The 19,280-nt window shown below is 43.4% G+C and overlaps 1 protein-coding gene across 2 annotated transcripts in view; it reads right to left on the minus strand.

Moving 5' to 3' along the window:
- Positions 1 to 19,280, minus strand: part of CFAP65 (cilia and flagella associated protein 65) — a 433,505-nt gene that overhangs the window by 379,734 nt on the left and 34,491 nt on the right. For both annotated transcript variants that reach the window (XM_069227128.1, XM_069227129.1), the window contains exons 2-5: positions 14,319 to 14,403; positions 8,118 to 8,305; positions 5,663 to 5,765; positions 4,683 to 4,849 (exon numbers count right to left, since the gene is read on the minus strand). In XM_069227128.1, the coding sequence (XP_069083229.1) occupies positions 4,683 to 4,849; positions 5,663 to 5,765; positions 8,118 to 8,305; positions 14,319 to 14,396 (536 nt within the window). In that variant the 5' untranslated portion in view covers positions 14,397 to 14,403. The remainder of the gene's footprint in view (positions 1 to 4,682; positions 4,850 to 5,662; positions 5,766 to 8,117; positions 8,306 to 14,318; positions 14,404 to 19,280) is intronic.

The following is a 19,280-nucleotide window of genomic DNA, read 5'->3' on the forward strand; positions in this document are numbered from 1 at the left end:
TGTTAACAAAGACATTTTATTTTTATTAAACTTCTATTTCTCTCTCTTTCGGCTGGCTTTACTCTGAGTGAGCCCAGGACATCTTGTTTGGGGTCAAGGGAAACAAGTTTTTATGTTTACTTTGTCCTTGGGACAAGTAGGCCCAACCCTCTGCAGCACAAACCCTTTGGCTGCCTGTTTCTGCAGTTGAGGTAATGGATTTCCAAAAGATAATGCTGTTCGAACTTGTATTTATGGTTCATTATTTGAAAGCCTTAATTATTAGGGTGAGTGCTGTAAATAAATGTTTTAAGGTCACACTTCACTACTGACGTTGGTTCCAGTACAAAAAAAAACAAAAACGTGTATACACATGTTTGAAAAGTTTAGGCTTTGAGGCTAAGTATAATGCTCCCAGAATGCTCTCTGATTAGATGCAAATGAAGTGTCATTTAGTAAAATGTGTTGATGCATGCTAGTATTTCCCAAAAATATTTCTAATGGAAAATCAGTGTAACCATTTTCAACACGAATATGGGAAGCATGAAAATAAACAAACACTGACAAAGCCAACTGGTCTGACATATTTTTATATTTATATATTTAGTCTTCCTAATTGCGAGTCGCAAACCCGTTTCGCGATTCGGTAACCAGGTTACTGAATCGCAAAACTGGGTTTGTGCATCGCAATGTGCTTTTTGCACGTCGCAAACAGCGAAAGTCGCTGTTTGCGACATGCAAAAAGCTACCTACATGTGGGTCTTGGTCTCTAATTAGGTCTGGTGTTAACAAAGACATTTTGTTTTTATTAAACTTCTATTTCTCTCTCTTTCGGCTGGCTTTACTGTGAGTGATCGCATTCTGCTCTTCCACAAGGAGCATATTGGCACACAAAGTAGTTTTGTTCAGTGTCAGGAACTACAGTGGCAATCAGTGACGTAACGAAACTGGAGGGTGCCCCTTTGCAAAGAACATGGAGCAGCCCCCTCTCCAGACTCACTCAGGGCAGGTGCTGTGCTGAAGGGGCCCCCTGGAGGGCAGCTGCGGGGCCTTTGTTATGCCACTGGTGGCAACGTGTGCTTTTAGAGTTCAAAAACTTTGGGGTTTTTTTTTGCCAGTGTTTGTTACAATGTTGAGGGCCTGGTAGCTCCCACAACAATAAAGTGTTACAAAAGCCATGTCAAAACAAGACACGCATTGATTAAACTAAAAGACTTATAAAAATATGTCAGACCAGTTGGCTTTGTCAGTGTTTGTTTATTTTCATGCTTCCCATATTTGTGTTGAAAATGGTTACACTGATTGTCCATTAGAAATATTTTTGGGAAATACTAGCATGCTTCAACACATTTTACTAAATGACACTTCATTTGCATCTAATCAGAGAGCATTCTGGGAGCATTATACTTCGCCTCATAGCCTAAACTTTTCAAACATGTGTATACACGTTTTTTTTTTTTTTGTACTGGAACCAACGTCAGTAGTGAAGTGTGACCTTAAAACATTTATTTACAGCACTCACCCTAATAATTAAGGCTTTCAAATAATGAACCATAAATACAAGTTCGAACAGCATTATCTTTTGGAAACCCATTACCTCAACTGCAGAGAGTTCCACTCTCTGTAAACAGGCAGCCAAAGGGTTTGTGCTGTAAAGGGTTGGGCCTACTTGTCCCAAGGACAAAGTAAACATAAAAACTTGTTGCCCTTGACCCCAAACAAGATGTTTTGGGATAGGAATTGTGGCTACCATGGAAAGACTGTAGTATACTACCCCCGTACCACATTGTAACTACCTGTACCTTTCTTTTGTGTTACTTGTTGATTGATATAAAACTAAAAACATATTTAAAAAAAAAAAAAAAAAAGGAAAGGGGAGTGACCACTCCCCTGTCCATCACCACCCCAGGGGTAGTGCCCAGAGCTCCTCCAGAGTGCCCCTGGCATTAGCCATCTTGGATTCCAAGGTGTGGGGACCCTCTGGAGACCTCTGAGTGGCCAGTGCCAGCAGGTGACATCAGAGACCCCTCCTGATAGGTGCATACCTGGGTAGGTAGCCAATCCCCCTCTCAGAGCTATTTAGGGTCTCTTCTCTGGGTGTTTTCTCAGATTCGGTTTGCAAGATTCCTCCAGGACTCCTCTGCATCCTCTGCTTCAGCTTCTGACCGGCGGATCAACCGCAGACTGCTCCAGGAACCGCTGTAACTGCAACAAAGTATCCAGGATGACTCCTGTGACCTGCAACTTCAGCTCCAGCCAGCATTTGCAACAGTTTCCAAGGTGTGCAAGCTCTGAGGATTGCCTGTCTTCACCCTACACCAGAAGAACTGAAGGAATCTCCCATGGAGTGACAGAGTCACTTCCCTGTTTCCGCAAGCACCCTTCACGATGACGAACGGTACTCTGGGACTCCTCTCCTGATGAAGAGCATGCTCCCTGGAACACAGGTGGTGGGCTAAAGTGACCCAGACTGTCCAAAGGTCCAGCTGTCCAAATTTGGCGGAGATAAGAGCTTGCCTCCCCGTGATGAAACAGTACCCCTGTGCACCACATCTTCTGCAGCTCCTTGGGCTTCTGTGCACTTCTTCCAAGAATCTTTCGGGCATAGCGTAGCCCAGGTCCCCAGCACTCTATCCTACGACGCTCAACTCGCTGAGTTGTTCTCCAGTGGTGTGGGACCTTCCTGTATAGTGCTGTGACGAATGCACTTTAACTTCCTTGTCCCCGCTTCCTGGGACTCCCAGGGGTGCTGCCTGGTGTTCTGAAGGCTCTCTGAAGTGCTGAGAGCCCCCTATGTCTCCTCAGTCTGAGTTGAGACCACCAGATCCCTCCTGGGTCCAGGTAGCTCCTTTTTGACGTAAACTGCGTACTTGCTTGAACCAAGGCTTGTTGGCGGAATCCAGCGACGCAAACAGCCTGCATCCAACTACTCCACATGGGACATCTCCTGCACCAAGCAGGAACCCACAGCCATCTTCTTTGGTGCTCTTCTGTACTTTTCTTCTGACCGGAGAATCCACTTTTGCACCTTCTTCTAGGTTGGCAGGGGTTCCTGTCCTTCCTGGACTCTTCTTCGACTTCTGGACTTGGTCTTCTCTCTCCACAGGTCTTCAGGTCCAGGAATCCATAATTTGTTGCTTGCAGTCTTGCTTGGTTCTTGCAAAATCCTTCATCACGACTTGTAGTGTGTTCTGAGGAAACTTGCTGTGCTTTACTCCTGTTTTCCTGGGCTCTGGGGTTGGGTATTTTACTTACCTTTGGTGTTTTCTTACACTCCCAGCGCCCCTCTACACACTACACTTGCCTAGGGGGGAATCTGACTCTCGCATTCCACTTTCTTAGTATATGGTTTGTGTTGCCCCTAGGCCCAATGCAATCTATTTTATTTTCTACTGTTTGTACTATTCTTTGGCTGTTTACTTACCTGATTTTGGTTACTACTGTATATATTGTGTATAATACTTATCTCGAGTAGGAGTATTGCCTCTAAGATATTTTTGGCCTTGTGTCACTAAAATAAAGTACATTTATTTTTGGTAACAATGAGTATTGTCTTTTATTGTGTATAAGTACTGTGTAACTATTGTGGTATTGCAGGAGCTTTGCATGTCTCCTAGTTCAGCCTAAGCAGCTCTGCTCTAGCTACCTCTATCAGCCTATGCTGCTAGAACACTGCCTACATTTCACTAAGGTGGATCACTGGACCTGGTATAAGGTGTAAGTGCCTCTGGTACCCACTACAAATCATGCCAGCTTCTCACATTAGCCAGTGACTTTATCTAATGTTCTCATCACGTGTCATAAGACTATTTGCCTGTCTGAGTTCATTGTGTCTTTTATTGAGTCAGAAAATACCTAGGATACTTGTTCATAGCATATGCAGTAATGAATCTTGTCAAGTTGGGGTATTTGACACACTGTTCCCTTTCTGCCTTTACACAAGGAATTTCATATTGCTTAAAACTGTGCGTGGGGTTTGCCTATTCTTAGGATCTTTAGACACCTCTAGAATCTCAAAAGAACTATTCCAGTGTTCCACGCTACAACTGGCTGGCTATATCTCACCCCAATTGAAATATGCTACTTATGCTAATAAAGGGATAGAGCCATAGGCTAAGACAAGTGAATAGATGTTCTCTTAGGTTCCTATCGAGGGCTGTTGTCTAAACACCCAGACAACAGGTATCTCTGAGTCATTATCACCGCACATTCTGTAGGAAAAGTTTGCCAACTGTGGATGACTTCGTCACTTGCCTCTGTCAAATGACATTTGTAAACACATGATGTTGTGAACCTACCAGACTTTTATGTCCAACAACTACAAGAGATTCTTTCAGTGACCTTATATATGCACTGTTACATAGACGTGCAGCATACTATCAATAGGAAGCGAAATCTGAAGACATTTATATCCCTCATTTTTCTGAAGATGAGAAAATAATTCACAAGATAGATACCTGCAATGTTTTCTGTCACAATTTGGAAGAACTCATATGCAAAACAAAATATTTTCTTTCTATTAAAATTGGACATTTATTTTTCAGCAAGAATTTACATTAAACTGAAACAAACTTCATAACAATGAAATTAATTATTCCAATGTCTTAAAGTTCCAAGCAAGAAATGCTGCCACAGTAATAGAGTCTGCACATAAACCTTTATATCTCTACGGGGCAGATCTCAGCGACTATCTCTTCACTCACCTCAAGTTGCGCATCACAAAGGAGCTCTCTGAAGAATCGTGCACAGCACACATGGGCAGCTGCAGTGAGTGTGGGATCAGTAGCCCATGGCGTGGAAGGGTGGCACGCAGCACTATGGAAAAGGAGCCTTCTGATGTTTCAAAGTGTATGCAGTCTTCATACTCCCTCTGACAGGTGGCACATAAGGTAATATCAACAATAGAATATAGATTAAAGTAAACAGATGAAATGGCTATCTGCGGATCAAAGGACAGTTACCTGGGTTTATGCATTACAAAATGGTGAAATAGTTTTTGTGCTACTTGTGCTAGGGGTCACATTTGATCTTGATAGCTGCATATAAAGCCACACTCAAGTTAAACTTACAGCCTCCCTCTTGGTAATGAATAGTATTTGGGAAATAAATGGACTTTCTAACTCTCCTTGTGAGAAATAAAGTTCTACTCTTACACTTTAAGGAATTTCACTCTTTCTAAATGGGTTTACCCAAATACAAAGCTTTTCTTATTCCTTTGATGTCTATCTGTTTCTTTGTTGTCCCAGGAGTGGAGGATGGGCTGGGTCAGTCTGCTTTTACAGGAGCTGCAATCATAAGAATAGCAGACATAATGCGTACCATCTATCTGCCTTCTTGGCCATGCCACGAAAAGCCTAACTTGTCTTTATCAGTGAGTAGATGTAGACTGCTGGCCATAAAAGAAGTGAACTAAATGGTGGCCAAAGGTGAACTAGTATAGAGTCAATAAGGAACCTCCTTTCCCTTGGTTAAAGGTAATTACTGACACTCCCATACAGTCATCCCTTCTACTCAGGTCCTAGTTAAATCACGCCATGCTCACCGAGGTCAAGTTCAGTGTTCCAGCAGGTAGGCTCAGGAAGCTACACCATCTTCTGCAATCAAATTATCTAGAATATTCAATAGTTACCTCCTTTTCCTTGTGACCGCATCACCTAGTTGGCACATTTAACAACACACTTACTTTTTCCAAAGGGTGGAAGGTAACAGGGAGAGAAAAAGAAGTCCCAGGGCTCAGGATGATGGGCTGCGGGAACAGAGTGCTGAAGAATGTTGTGGACGGGCAACTGTTTAAAAAGAGATGAAAAGATATGGTTAGCTGACGGTTAGCCAACAGGCACACAATTAAGTGAGGAATGGCAGTGGGGGGTGCCAGCATGACTTTTTGCTACACTGTTTTGGATTGGATTGTTGTTGCACGTATGTAGTGCTTAAAATCCCAAGACATCAAAGCACATTTGCGGAGAGGTAAAGCACTACTCCATGAAACTGCTTTGGGTGGAGGAGCATATGTTTGTTGTGCCCTGCTTGTGTTTTGTTTTGATGTTGTAAGTGAAGTACAAGCTGTTTTATTTTTGTTCTTAGTTGCACTTATGCATGCATTTTATGGGCAAAAGAGTGAGAGCTACGATGGAGAGGCAGTGAGAGGCCATCAATGATGTTATTAATGAGATCATTTACCATGTCACATGTGTAGGAAGCTGTCTATCTATGTAGTGTACCAATGCAAGGGATACTATGCAGATAGTCCAGGGTGAACCTTATTGGTTTACAGGGCTTACTATATTAATCCCAAAAGCTCTCTTTTATGGCAGTGTGGGCGACCAGTTAGGTTTGTCAGAGGATAGTGTTAAGTATTCATTGCACACACACGGCCAGTAAGCGAGACACATACTCAAAAGATATCAGACACCAATTTATAAAAAAAACTATGATTTTTATATTACTTTAAACACCAAGATCATTGTAATCAGGTAAGCATTTTTCGAGTTATCAATTTTTAAGTGACAATAGACTACACCTACTGTGAGCTTCAAGCAGTAATGTTATCCTATGGGGAAGAAACATATACTGCATAGAGTCACTTAGCAAAGACTTACAGGACTGTTTTCCTGGACTTAAGGTGTTAATGGGGCAAGGTCCAAGGCAGTACCTACAGGTCACCTCGGGAGGCACTGGCATGTCAGGGTGCAGAGGTGCGTTTCGGCGCCGGGAGCCCCATTCATTTTAATGGGAAATGGTCCGGTGACAAAGTGGGGACTGGGGGACCCAGTACGTATGAAACCAAAGAGGACTTCAGGTCTTGGGCACACAGGGACACTGTTGGTCCACTTAAACTCGGGCTGTGGGGCTTGTGTGCAGTGGTTCTCTGAGGCGGCGTGTCACACTGCTGAAGACTCTCACAGTTCTTGGTCCCTGCAGAAAGAGACCGCAGGGGGCAACAGGGGGACCAGTCTCGCCAAACCCAAGAGGTGTGCTTAGCCTTTAAGTGGGACACGCCTCCTGACTAGCTAATTTTCCCACCTGTCCTGGTGCCAGATGGGCCTCCTGGCAGGGGGTTGAGTCTCCCAGGTCTGAGGGAAGCTGGGGTTGCATATCAAAGGCAGCAGGGACTTTGAAGTCCCTGGTTTTGGTATGCAGATTTACTAGTCATCCGGCTGGAGGAAGTGATAGTGCCTTATGCCAGAGTAGGCATTGTTTCTGACCGCTGAAAGCACAGGCTCTCAAATCCTGGAGGTCAGAAACTCATCTACGGTGGCAGGTTGGTTGATACCAGTCAGCCAGCACACTAGAAGACTAGTAGGTTTCAGGGGGTACCTCTAAGGTACCCTCTGGGTGCATGTATTAATAAATCCAACATGGACATCAGTGTGGATTTATTAAGTCAAGGTGTTTGATACCAAACACCACTACATTCCCTGCAGCCATCGTGTAGCTGGGTCACTTGTGATAACCAGTGTCCAGTACATGTTCTAAGATGGCTGCCTGGTCACTTGCAATATCTGGTAATAGAACCAGGCATCACGTGGGCTTATCTGCTCATGATGTGCCCTCACATGTATTATAATGCATTCTGCTGTAGGAGTGACTTACATATTGACTTTGGAATGGCACACACTGAGTGTGCCATGTTGTGTTTTCACTCAGGGCTCGCACCCTGACTCGCTGTCTGCGATGGCAGTCTGTGTGGAACTTATATGTGGGGCTCTTAGGGTGGCATAAGGTTGGGTGCAGCCCTTAGGCGCCCTCTCTAGTACCCATGCCCTAGGTATTATTTACTAGGGACTTACATGGGTGATAGCAGGCCTCAGTGCATTGTCAAAAACCAGCATCCATTAGTATTAAAGGGGGATAAAAGTGTTGGGACATCTTCAAAGAAGTTCAGTCCCCCCCAACAAGTGATGTAATATGTGAAGTCATAGGCAGGGTATGGTGGAGGTGCAAGCTATTGTCAGATCAATAAACCATAACTGGAGAGCTTCAGAGGTTGTTTTGCTTTATAAACACTACTTTTACTGTAGTTGAACATCTAACTGTAACTTTACTTTAACCTTTCTGCTCCTCAGTGAAACATATATATGTAGCAAAAAATGTCACCTTAAACTCTTTTGGGAGGCAAACAGAAATCTTAAACATACCTGTATTTTAACTTATGAGGCTTTAACTGCACATTTTTCAAGGTTATGTGTTTGGTGATAGCCTTTCCTGGCTCCCAGGTGTGCCACTGGAGGGCCTCGGTCACTTCAAGCCCCGAGAAGATGTTCTTCTTCTCCCGTGACTTCCTCTTCAAAGATGTTTCATGAGGCCCCAGAGAACGAGTCTCTCTCTGGATTGAGATGCACATAATATTAATATTCAGATAAATGATGTGACTTAATCATGAAAGGTTGGATGGTATACACAATAAAAGAAAGTTAGCTGTACTGATTTCTTAACAAAAGAACAGAATAGGGTTAGGGAATATCCCTCTTTCCATCGAAACATGGACACACTAGCCAATGCTTTTATGAAGTGTCTATCCAAACGTCAGAAATGTGCAAACCTATCCTACTGGTCCACTGTTTCCTTTCCCTACTTTACATGAGGACTGTCTCTTACTTTACATGATGACTGTCCCTTACTTTACATGAGAACTGTGCCCTTTTGGGTAAAATGATGATTCCTAATAATATGGGTAAGGACAAATGAAATTTAAACCTCATTTGTGAAATTAGGCAAAGTCTGAAAACTTTGCACTTTGTAAAAGCGCGAAAAGTACCCAGACTTTCCCCTAGTTGAGGTTTCTTGTTTGGCTCACCACAAGCCCATTTGTGGTATCATTATAATCAAGGAGATACTTTTCTGCTGCCAGGTGGCCTGCCCAAAAGCCTCCAGTGGCATGGAATTGCTTAGAATGAAGCTATATCTGTGTAGTGAGGAGATATTGTGGCTGTCAGAGCAGCAGTGAGTTACACACTGCCACTCACAGCTACTAGGTTACTTCCAGGTGTGTTTATACAAACACTGACTGCTCCAGTGTCAGTGACTGCTCCTGTGTAAGACGACCACAATTGACACAGAGTAAGTAACAGTGAGACTGGTGTAGTGTTAGATATACAACATATGTACCAGTGAGACAGTTACAGAGTTAGATATGCAGGCAATGTAACAGAGAGGGAGCTCAATTGTGAGAGATACAATCTGTGTACCATTGAGATGCTGCGCTGCTAGATATACAGGCAGTGTAACAGGAACAGAGCTCACTGTAAGATATATAGCCTTTTTACCAGTGAGACCGCTACACTGTTAGATATACAGACAGCGTAACAGGGAGTGACCTCAGTTGTGATATACATCGGTGTACCAGTGAGGCTGCTACTCTGGTAGATATCCAATCAGTGTAACAGGGAGGGAGCTCAACTGTGAGATATGCAGCCTGTGTACCAGTGGGACCGTTACACTGTTACATATACAGACAGCGTAACAGGGAATTACTTTATTTGTGAGATATACAGCAGGTGTACCAGTAGGGTCGCTACACTGTTAGATATACAGGCAGAGTAACAGGATGGGAGCTCAATTGTGGCATACACAGTCCATGTATGCGTGAGACCACTGCCTAGATGTACAGGCAGTGTAAGTGGGAGGGAGGTCAATTGTGGAAATACAGCAGGGTAACACTGAGGCTGCTCCAATCTTCCATATTATGTCTGAAAGGCTGTACTCTGAATTGGCTTTGCTATTAAGATCCCTGGATTCGGCTTGCAAAACTTTAGCGCAACATGACCCATAAATGCGAATGAGAAAACTGCTACTTGGAAAATTGTTTTATTTAATAATAGAAGTATGCTGTTCCTGTAAAGGAATTAAAGTACCATCTGTATTTTAACTTTTCTGTAAATCTTTGTGCAGTTAACTAATGATTTAGTGACTTTCTTTCAGCCTAAAATTTTAATTGAAACAGTAAGTAGGTTTTATGCACTTATCACAACAAAGACTGAATTGAATTGGTGATAGTAAGCCTCTACGTAGGATAGAGGCAAAACAAAAATGATGAAGGGTCATAACAACCTACTTCTTGAATGTCATTAACAGAGGTCAACATTATTGCTTTCACAGGGAAAGAGCAAAAAGAAAATATAGTGCAACTGTGTTCATCCACGGCATGGGGGCTGATGCTCTTGGAGACAGCAGGAAACAGAAGTCTGGATTGACACTTCTGAGTCTTGTCCTTTCACACGGACCTGGTCTGACTTAGTGAAAGTGAGCCACATGGCTGCACCATGGCATTTAATCTCTTAAACTAAGCAGTTCTTTTTTAGAATATAATTGTTCTCATTTAGCTAATAGTCAAATTGCCCTAATTAATCATGAAAATGTGTCTACTGTTCAGAGACGTGAAGGTCTTTTTTTTCAGAATAAGGATAAATCAATACAAATATTTTTTATAACTATGACACTAAGGGCTTAATTATGAGTTTTGTGGTCTTCAGACTGCCAAACTCGGGGTGTTGGTCGGTCGCCATGGAAAGGCTGGTGGAAAGCCAGTGCTGGGGGCCACGGGGGACCCCGCACTGCCCATGACCACGTCGTGGGCTGTGCAGCGGCCCCCCTGCCAGCACCCTCGAAATGTGCAATGTCTGCTATGCAGACAGTGCGCATTCTGAGGGTGCTGGTTTGTGACGGCTTTAAGGGAGCCGAGGCCAATATAGCTGCACTGTTTCCGCCGGGCAGAATAGCGGAAACATTATAATCCGATGTTTCCGCTGGTCGGCCCGGTGGAAACATACTAATACGATGGTGGTGGGAGTGGGGGCCTCGTCTCTTATCATGTGGAATATTCTGCCCTGTCATTTGTCTAATATGGAATTTTTAAGGCTGTTAACTGACTTTAATCTGCTATTTTTTGTAGAAAACAAGTTTGATGATTGGCATAAGACAGGTTTATCTACTTATAATTTTCATGCTACATGGATCAACAGGGTCCAGACAGTGCGCATTCCAAGGGTGTTGGTGTGTGACAGCATTGGCCTCAGGTCCTTTAAGAGAGCCGAGGCCAATGCCGCCGCATGTTTTCTGTGCTGACTGGCGGAAACATCGTAATACGATGTAAGATATTTAGGTATAACTGAAATTTGATACTGCAGATCATTGAAGGTTGTCACAGCAGCAAATTCTAGCAATTAGTCCAATTGGGAATACCCTAGGCTGATAGTGGTCCTGAATGTACAATAGCATATTACACCTGGGCCTCATATTAAAATATATATATATATATATATATATATATATATATATATATATATATATATATCTTGTTTGTATATCATGGTACAAATGCCCTAGAGGAGAACAGTATTTATACGATACATGAAGATCTAATTAATTACCTGTAGATAATATTATTCAAGCCATTTGGGACATGATAAATGAAGATCTGATTACTTAACTGTAGATAATATTATTCAGGCCATTTAGACCATGAATTTAACTAAGTCACCCAGGCAAAAGTATGTACTGGGCTATATGTATAGGCTAGACCCAGAGGAATGGTTCAGTCAGTTGTGTCCTCTGCTTCTCTGGGTAGCTGAAGAGGGAGAAAAATTCCCCTTTTGGAAGAGAGCAACAATAGAACTCCTTTTCATGAAAAAAAATATTCGCACAGGCATATTGTAGATAGATTGCAATAATGGATATGGCAGACAGAATATTTTCCAAATTAGTGTTAATTCAGCTAAATGAATAGATTCCGTGGAGTAACTTAATTCCATTAGAAGAAGCTGGTTTTCGGAATGGCTGCTCAATGATGGATCAAAGGATTATATTATTGGATGCTTCCACAATGGTCCATGGCTTCAACGAGAGCACTATATTGTTGGTTTGTGGACTTCCACGTTGTGTTTGAATCAGTAGACTGGATTTTTATCGGCAAAGTTGGAATAATATTGGATGCCAGCTCAGGTTTGCTATCTACTTTAAAACAATTACAAACAGATATTTGGTCTCAAGTTGGCCTTGCTCTCAAATGCAAACTGTGCTCCAACTTTCCCATAAAGATTGGCTTACAACAAAGATGTTTGCATTCTCTGACATTATGCATCTGCCATCTGATATTTCAAAATCTAGCTTATTTTCTTTCATAGATGTAATGCGTTGATCCCTTCTCCTCGCAGAGGACTTTGGTATGCCTGATTTACCTTTGATAGGTTTATAGAGAAAAATTATTCTTTGTATGAAAATTCCACTGCAAATAAATTAGTGATCAATGTAAAAGATACTACAGTAACGAGTTGAACATAGAGGCAAGGAAATCAAGGGCCTGGTTTATTGCTTGGAAGGCAAAGGAATCCATCATAAACGTGGTGGAGTACCTGGTCCTCCAAACACTCGCTAGGCTGCTTTATTTAGAGTTAGGAGAACCATCATTTTTTTTTATGGCAGTCTGCCACTTGCTCCCCCATTTGATAGCTTAATCTAACAGGCTGAAAGAGAGATGCTCAGGAGCCGGCTGGAATACATCAAATGGCATACTCTTTATTTTTCTTTTTAAACATGGAGTATCTTGTCTATAACTTGACATCTGCCTATGGCAAGCTGTTTGTGAGCTAGTCATAGGTTGTTCTGCTGTCTGCATGGATTTGAAGAATCATGGGTCAGATGTGCTAAGAATTAATTTGGTAAAAATGGGCCCAAATTGTGCACTGACTTTTACCAAATCTATTCTTTGCTTTTCTTATTAGCTCAGTTAAAAAAAAACAAGTTACTGAAGTAGGTCACAAATTGTGATCCACTATGAATTGCAGCCATCACAGAGATGGTGGCCTGCTGTGGTCAGCAGACGATAATGTCTGTGATTGCTTTTAAATAAAGTTTATTTTTATTTTTTTATTTTTTTTAAAGCAACTCATTTTCCTTAAAGGAAAACAGGATGAGCTTTTTTTTTTAAAGAATAAATCAAAATTGGGACCACTGCCTACTCTTAAAAAATATTTTTTTCAACATTTTCAGAGGGTGAGATGCCTACAGGGACCCCTCCAGTTTGTGAATGGCTTAGTGGCATTTGCATACTCAGTAAGGCATTAAAGTTTTGTTATCACAAACATTAATGCACCCAATACTGAATCAAAATGTAGAAGGGTCGCCCTAAACATGACCCTACCAAATACAGATTCAGAATATAGTCGCAACCACAAATTGTGATTCGGTAACATGTTACTGAATCAAAATTTGTGTTTGTTACATAACAAAAAGCCTTTTTGCGGCCATAAATGACCCAATTCCATAAATCAGATGTTTTGTGAATGTAAAAACGGTTCGATCATCTGGTCCTTTATGAATATTAACAACTATATCCCATATATGCCTAGCCTATGTAGAAAGGTCTGGAAAACTAATTTTGGAAAACAGTAAATCATTGGATCTATTATATTTTGGAACCAGAAAAGTCAGTTAGAGGAATTATTCTAAAGTATTGAGGAGTACTAAGAAGTTATCACAATTTAGATTTTGTTTCCTAATCCTGTTAGTAGGAATGCTATCATGAGATAGCGAGCGGGAATCAGTCAAAGGGTGGCAAATCAAAGGTTTCCTGAAATTGGTGAAGACGAATTATGGTTTCTGCACGTGTGCATCAACCTGTACATTTTCTATGGCGCACCTTTGTTAGATTGTATTTTAAAAGTAAGGTGTTATCTTTACCCCATATTTTCATTTGGTTATTAGTTCACTTTCTCAGCCATTGGAATTATTGGGCAACATGCATGACTTGGAAGTTTTCATTAGGGCTTTTTTATGTGATATAAGAAAAGTTTTTGTTTCTTAAACAAAATTTTGTTGACCATTTTAGGCTATTTTTTCTTTTTAAATGAGTACTACTTGTATTTGTTTATCGCCTAGTCCATGAAAACAAATAAAGACAGATTTTTACATCTAATCACTATTAAGTAAATTTTAACTCAATCAACTGTAAAATGGTGGTTATGCTGTCACTAATTAAATTTTCTTTCACTTAATCAATATTGTATCAATGTTTGGCTCAACTTTAATCAGAAGTATGCAGCGATAAAATCATTACAACTGGTGTTTTTTTACTCATAAGGCACAAACAGAGTTGTCATTACTTCAATATGTGACATATGTGACCAAAAATCAATTCAATGATCTACGAGTTTGACTTTGAAGGAATTCTTTACACTTCTGTGGCAATTGCACTTTTAATACATCAATATCGCCAGAGCTGTAAGTCTTATCAGTGTACAGTAGGACCATGCAGATTTAATAAGCTCTGCTACAGGACCCATGCAATGAAATTCCAAGGCTGGGCAAAATGTGTACAACAAAGCCCTGTATTCATTACTTACCTGGCGGCTAGGTGTGCTAAGGCTGAGCCTTGGGAAAGGGTTGGAGTTCAGGGAACGAGCCTGCACCTGGGCTAGCATTGTGTAGCTGGAAGACAAAAGATTGTAGAGGAAAACACCCCATGTAAGTAAATTAGGAAATGGATACAGGTATACTGAGTAAGCTCAGAGAAGCTGGTCACATACAACATGCTGATAATACTCCAGAAAGGAAAGATATCTGCCACTCCAGTTACCACAACCACATTTATCTTTATTTACAGAGTATTATATACATGTCTGAAATTTACTAGGACTTGTTACATGCTACGGGCTTTTGGTAAGGCCTGGTGGGCCTTTTTGAGTCTGTAAGGGACTTACCAAATAACTCCAATGTTTCTATTGCCACTGAAGTCTAATCTGGTTTGTGATGATGTGTTGGGGTACTGGTAAGCCCTAGACCTGTGGCTGTATAATTTTGGTGTTTATGAGGCATGGCCACAATACTGTACCATTTGCCTATGCTTCTCCTAAATCAGTAGCCATGACCCTGCCGTGGCTCAGCTGATGCTACTGTGTGTCATGTTTCTTTGTGGCGAGTGCCTCTGTGCAGAGTGACAGCTAACAATATTTTGTATCAGGGCTTTGTTAGATGCATGTGAAACCATATCTACTGTGTTCTTTTGGATGAATGTGTATGGAATTTCGCTGTGGAAAGTGTTGTTAAGAGCACAGTACTAACTAAATATATGGTAGATCTATGCTAAAGTGTGACTGTAATCCTCAATTTCATATTATTATCCAGGAAAGTCTACTTGCCTTTTGAAGCCAGGAGAGCTTTGCAGTAATAACCAGAAGAAACAATGCTGTGTGGGTGACTCTCTAATTTCCGAATATATTTGAAATACTGCCGAAACTAACACTGGTAAAGTTAGTACTGGATCAGACATTTCAGCTGTATTTACAAGAAATTGCAACATTAGGGTAAGAATATTTCACTACAACACAATGTAAATTGACATTTTTTCCATCTTAACCACAGCATCCACTTCTCTTGCATGCCTCCACGCTATCTGTGAGTTAGGTAACCTCTGAGTCCAGAACCAGTTTTACCAATATGCTTCCCATAATATGGTCATCAGCAATACAATTGCCAGACAACTCTACTCCCCTTCCACCCTCCTGTCCTTCAACCCAGGACCTCGCCCCACCTGCACTCAATCCAGCCCCACACACACACAGGGCCCTTTCACCTGCTACACCTGCCACTTCTCCTGCTCCACATCCCACACGCCCCACAGCAACCCCAGCGCCCCCGCCAAACACAAAAAACTCAACGCAATAAACACCCGCACAGCCCCCGCACCCACCAACCAGCCCCACCACATAATACCTCGCAACCTGAACACACCCCACAACAACACCAACACAACCCACAGCAACACCTTCGCACAACACAACAACACCCCACACAACCATCTCAACTGCCTGCTCCTTAACACCCGCTCCCTACACAAACATGCCATAGAACTCTGGGACCTCATCACATCACACTCACCTGACATCGTCTTCCTCACGGAAACCTGGACCAACCACTCTTCAGAGCCAGACATAGCCACAGCCACCCCCATCGGATACAAACTCCTACACAAAAACTGCCTTAACAAGCCAGGAGGTGGCATCGCTATCCTGCACAAAGACACCATTAAAGTCACCACAAACTCCCACGAGAACACATGCACTTCCTAAGCCACATAAACAACAACACCACCCTCAGAGATGCACTAATTTACAGACCCCCAGGACCACGCCCCACCTTCTGTGACACCATCGCCGACACCATCAGCATGCACGCCCTCACCTCCACAGACTACATCCTCCTCGGTGACTTCAACTTCCACTTGGAGAACCTTCAAGATCACAACTCCTCCTCCCTCCTAGACAACCTCACCAACCTCGGACTCAAGCAACTGGTCACAGCACCCACCCACTCAGGAGGGGACACACTCGACGCAATCTTCACCTCAAGCCAATACATAACCTACACCCACATCACCGAACTCCACTGGACTGACCACCACTGCGTCCACTTCTCCTTTGCCAAACCCCCCACACACCACCACCAACACACCACCCCCTACTGCATGTGGGACAAGATCCCCACAGAACGCCTGAACTCCCAACTGGCACATAATCCTCCCCACACCATCGACCCCAACACCACGGCCCACAACCTCACAAAATTGATCACTACCTGCGCAGACACACTAGCCCCCGTCAGAAAAAACCTCACCGCCCGCAACATCAAGAACGCCCCATGGTTCACCACTGAACGCCAAGCGGAGAAAGCTTGGCGACAAGAACCCTCAACAGCCAACTTCTCCACCCTCAAAACCTCCATTCGCACTCACCACCAAAAGAGCACACTACAAGGAACTCATTGACAACAACTCCCAAAACAGCAAAGAACTCTTCACCATCATTAAAGAGCTATCCAAACCCAAAGCCAGCAACATAGACCCCACACACACACAACCCTTCTGTGACTCCCTCTCCAACCACTTCCGCCAAAAAATCCTGGACATACTCAACAGTTTCATACCACACACACCCCTCACCCGTCCAACTCAGACCCCCCTCACACCCATCCAACCTACTTACCACCTGGGCCCCAATCACAGACGAAGAAACTGAAAAAAACATGAATTCCATCCACTCTGGATCCCCCACCGACCCTTGCCCCCATCGCATCTACAACAAGGCCAGCCCAACCATTGCCCCCAAGCTTCGCGACATAATCAACACCTCGACACCGCCACCTTCCCAGACCTCTGGAAGCACGCAGAAGTCACCGCACCCCTAAAAAAAAACAAAGCCGACCCGGACTACCTCTCCAACTAACGACCCATCTCCCTCCTCCTTTTCCCCGCCAAGGTCACTGAGAAACTAGTTAACGCCTGCCTATCCCACTTCCTCAAGGAAAACAACACACTCGACCCCTCCCAATCCGGGTTGCGCAAGAACCACAGTAGGAAACCGCCTTCATCGCATGCACTGATGACATCAGAACCAGAGTCGACAAGGGCGAGACCGTCGCACTCATCCTCCTAGACCTCTCCGCTGCCACCACACACTCCGCACACACCTCCACAACACAGGAATTCGACACAAAGCCCTAGACTGGCTCACCTCCTTCCTCACTGATAGAACCCAAAAAGTCCGCCTCCCACCCTTCCACTCCACTGCCACCAAAATCATCTGCGGAGTCCCCCAAGGGTCCTCCCTCAGCCCCACTCTCTTCAACATTTACATGACCCCTCTCGCAAACATCCTCCGACCACACGGAATCACCATCCTCTCCTACGCAGATGACACCCAACACATCATCTCCCTCACCCGCAACCCCACCACTGCCAAAACCAACCTCCACGCTGCACTCCTTGACACCGCCACCTGGATGACAACGAATCACCTCAAGCTCAACTCTAACAAAACCGAAATCATCATCTTCGGCCCCAACAAAACAATATGGGACGACTCCTGGTGGCCCACCGCCCTGGGCCCTCCACCCAACCCGCAAACCATGCACGCAACCTCGGCATTATCCTGGAGCCCTCCCTCCCCATGACCCAGCAAATCAACGCAGTCACTTCCTCCTGTTTCCACACACTCCGCACGCTGAAAAAACCCTTCAAATGGATTCCCACAGAGACCAGGAAGACCATCACCCATGCACTCATCAGCAGCAGGCTAGACTACGGTAACGCCCTCTACGCCGGCATCACACTGAAACTCAAACGCAAACTCCAGAAAATCCAGAACACAGCCGCACGCCTCATCCTGGACCTCCCCCGCCATGAATACATCTCACCACACCTCAGATCCCTTCACTGGCTCCCCATAGACAAGAGGATCACCTTCAAGATCCTCATCCACGTACACAAATCCCTCCACAACACCGGCCCAACCTACCTCAACGAAAGAGTGAACTTCCACACTCCCACCCGCCACCTCCGATCTGCTGACCTCACACTTGCCACAGCCCCCCACATCCAACGCACCACCACAGGAGGCAGATCCTTCTCCTACTTCCTCCCCAAGACCTGGAACTCCCTCCCCACCAACCTTCGCAAAACCCAAGACCTCAAGACATGGCTGTTCGAACAGTGATCCTCCTAGCCTCCTCCCCCAAACACCCCCCCCCCCCCAAGCACCTTGGGACCCTCATGGGCGAGTAGCACGCTTTATACATTTTTCTGATTGATTGATTGAATTGGTTTGAGCTAGGTCATTAACAATTGCTGCACTGCAAGTTTCAATGCTACTCCAACTGGATTCATGGTTTGGAAACTTTCAGGATCTACACAATTTGTTTAAGAAATATGTAATGGTTGTCTTTTACTAGATACAGAGGCATTAACTGAAACATACAAGCCAATCACTTCTAGATACTGAACAAGTAATTTGTTCAAAACTACATTGAACATAATTTAATTTCTTGACTGCTCTATCTCATAGCTTTTCACAGGAAGAACTGTGACAACATAGGAAGCTAAGGGCCTGACATAGACTTTGGCAGACAAGTTACGTTGTCACAAATGTGATGAATATTCTGTCTACTCTATGACAAGTGCCATAGGGTAAAATGCAAGTGTAGTACAGCATATGGGATATCCGTCTTGTATGTGATGGAGTATCCCTGCTGCTGCATTCTGTGTGGTATTGTTTCTGCAGGTAGAGGTTATGGGGTTTTCGTTGATAAGCCAGGTCTTGCTAACAATCATTTAAAAAATATTTTTGTAGACAAATCCAAAATAAATATTTTCCCACAGTTCAACTACTATGGCATAACTTTACGGGCAGCCTCATTTGGGATGTACACAAACTCATAATTCCAAAAATGTATCAACATTTTTACCAGGAATATTAAAGGGAAATTAAAGCTATTGATTAGGCATTAGAAATTTAGTTTGAACTCTTGTGTAA

Source organism: Pleurodeles waltl, chromosome 3_2 (assembly GCF_031143425.1).
Source record: "Pleurodeles waltl isolate 20211129_DDA chromosome 3_2, aPleWal1.hap1.20221129, whole genome shotgun sequence".
NCBI classification, from domain to species: domain Eukaryota; kingdom Metazoa; phylum Chordata; class Amphibia; order Caudata; family Salamandridae; genus Pleurodeles; species Pleurodeles waltl.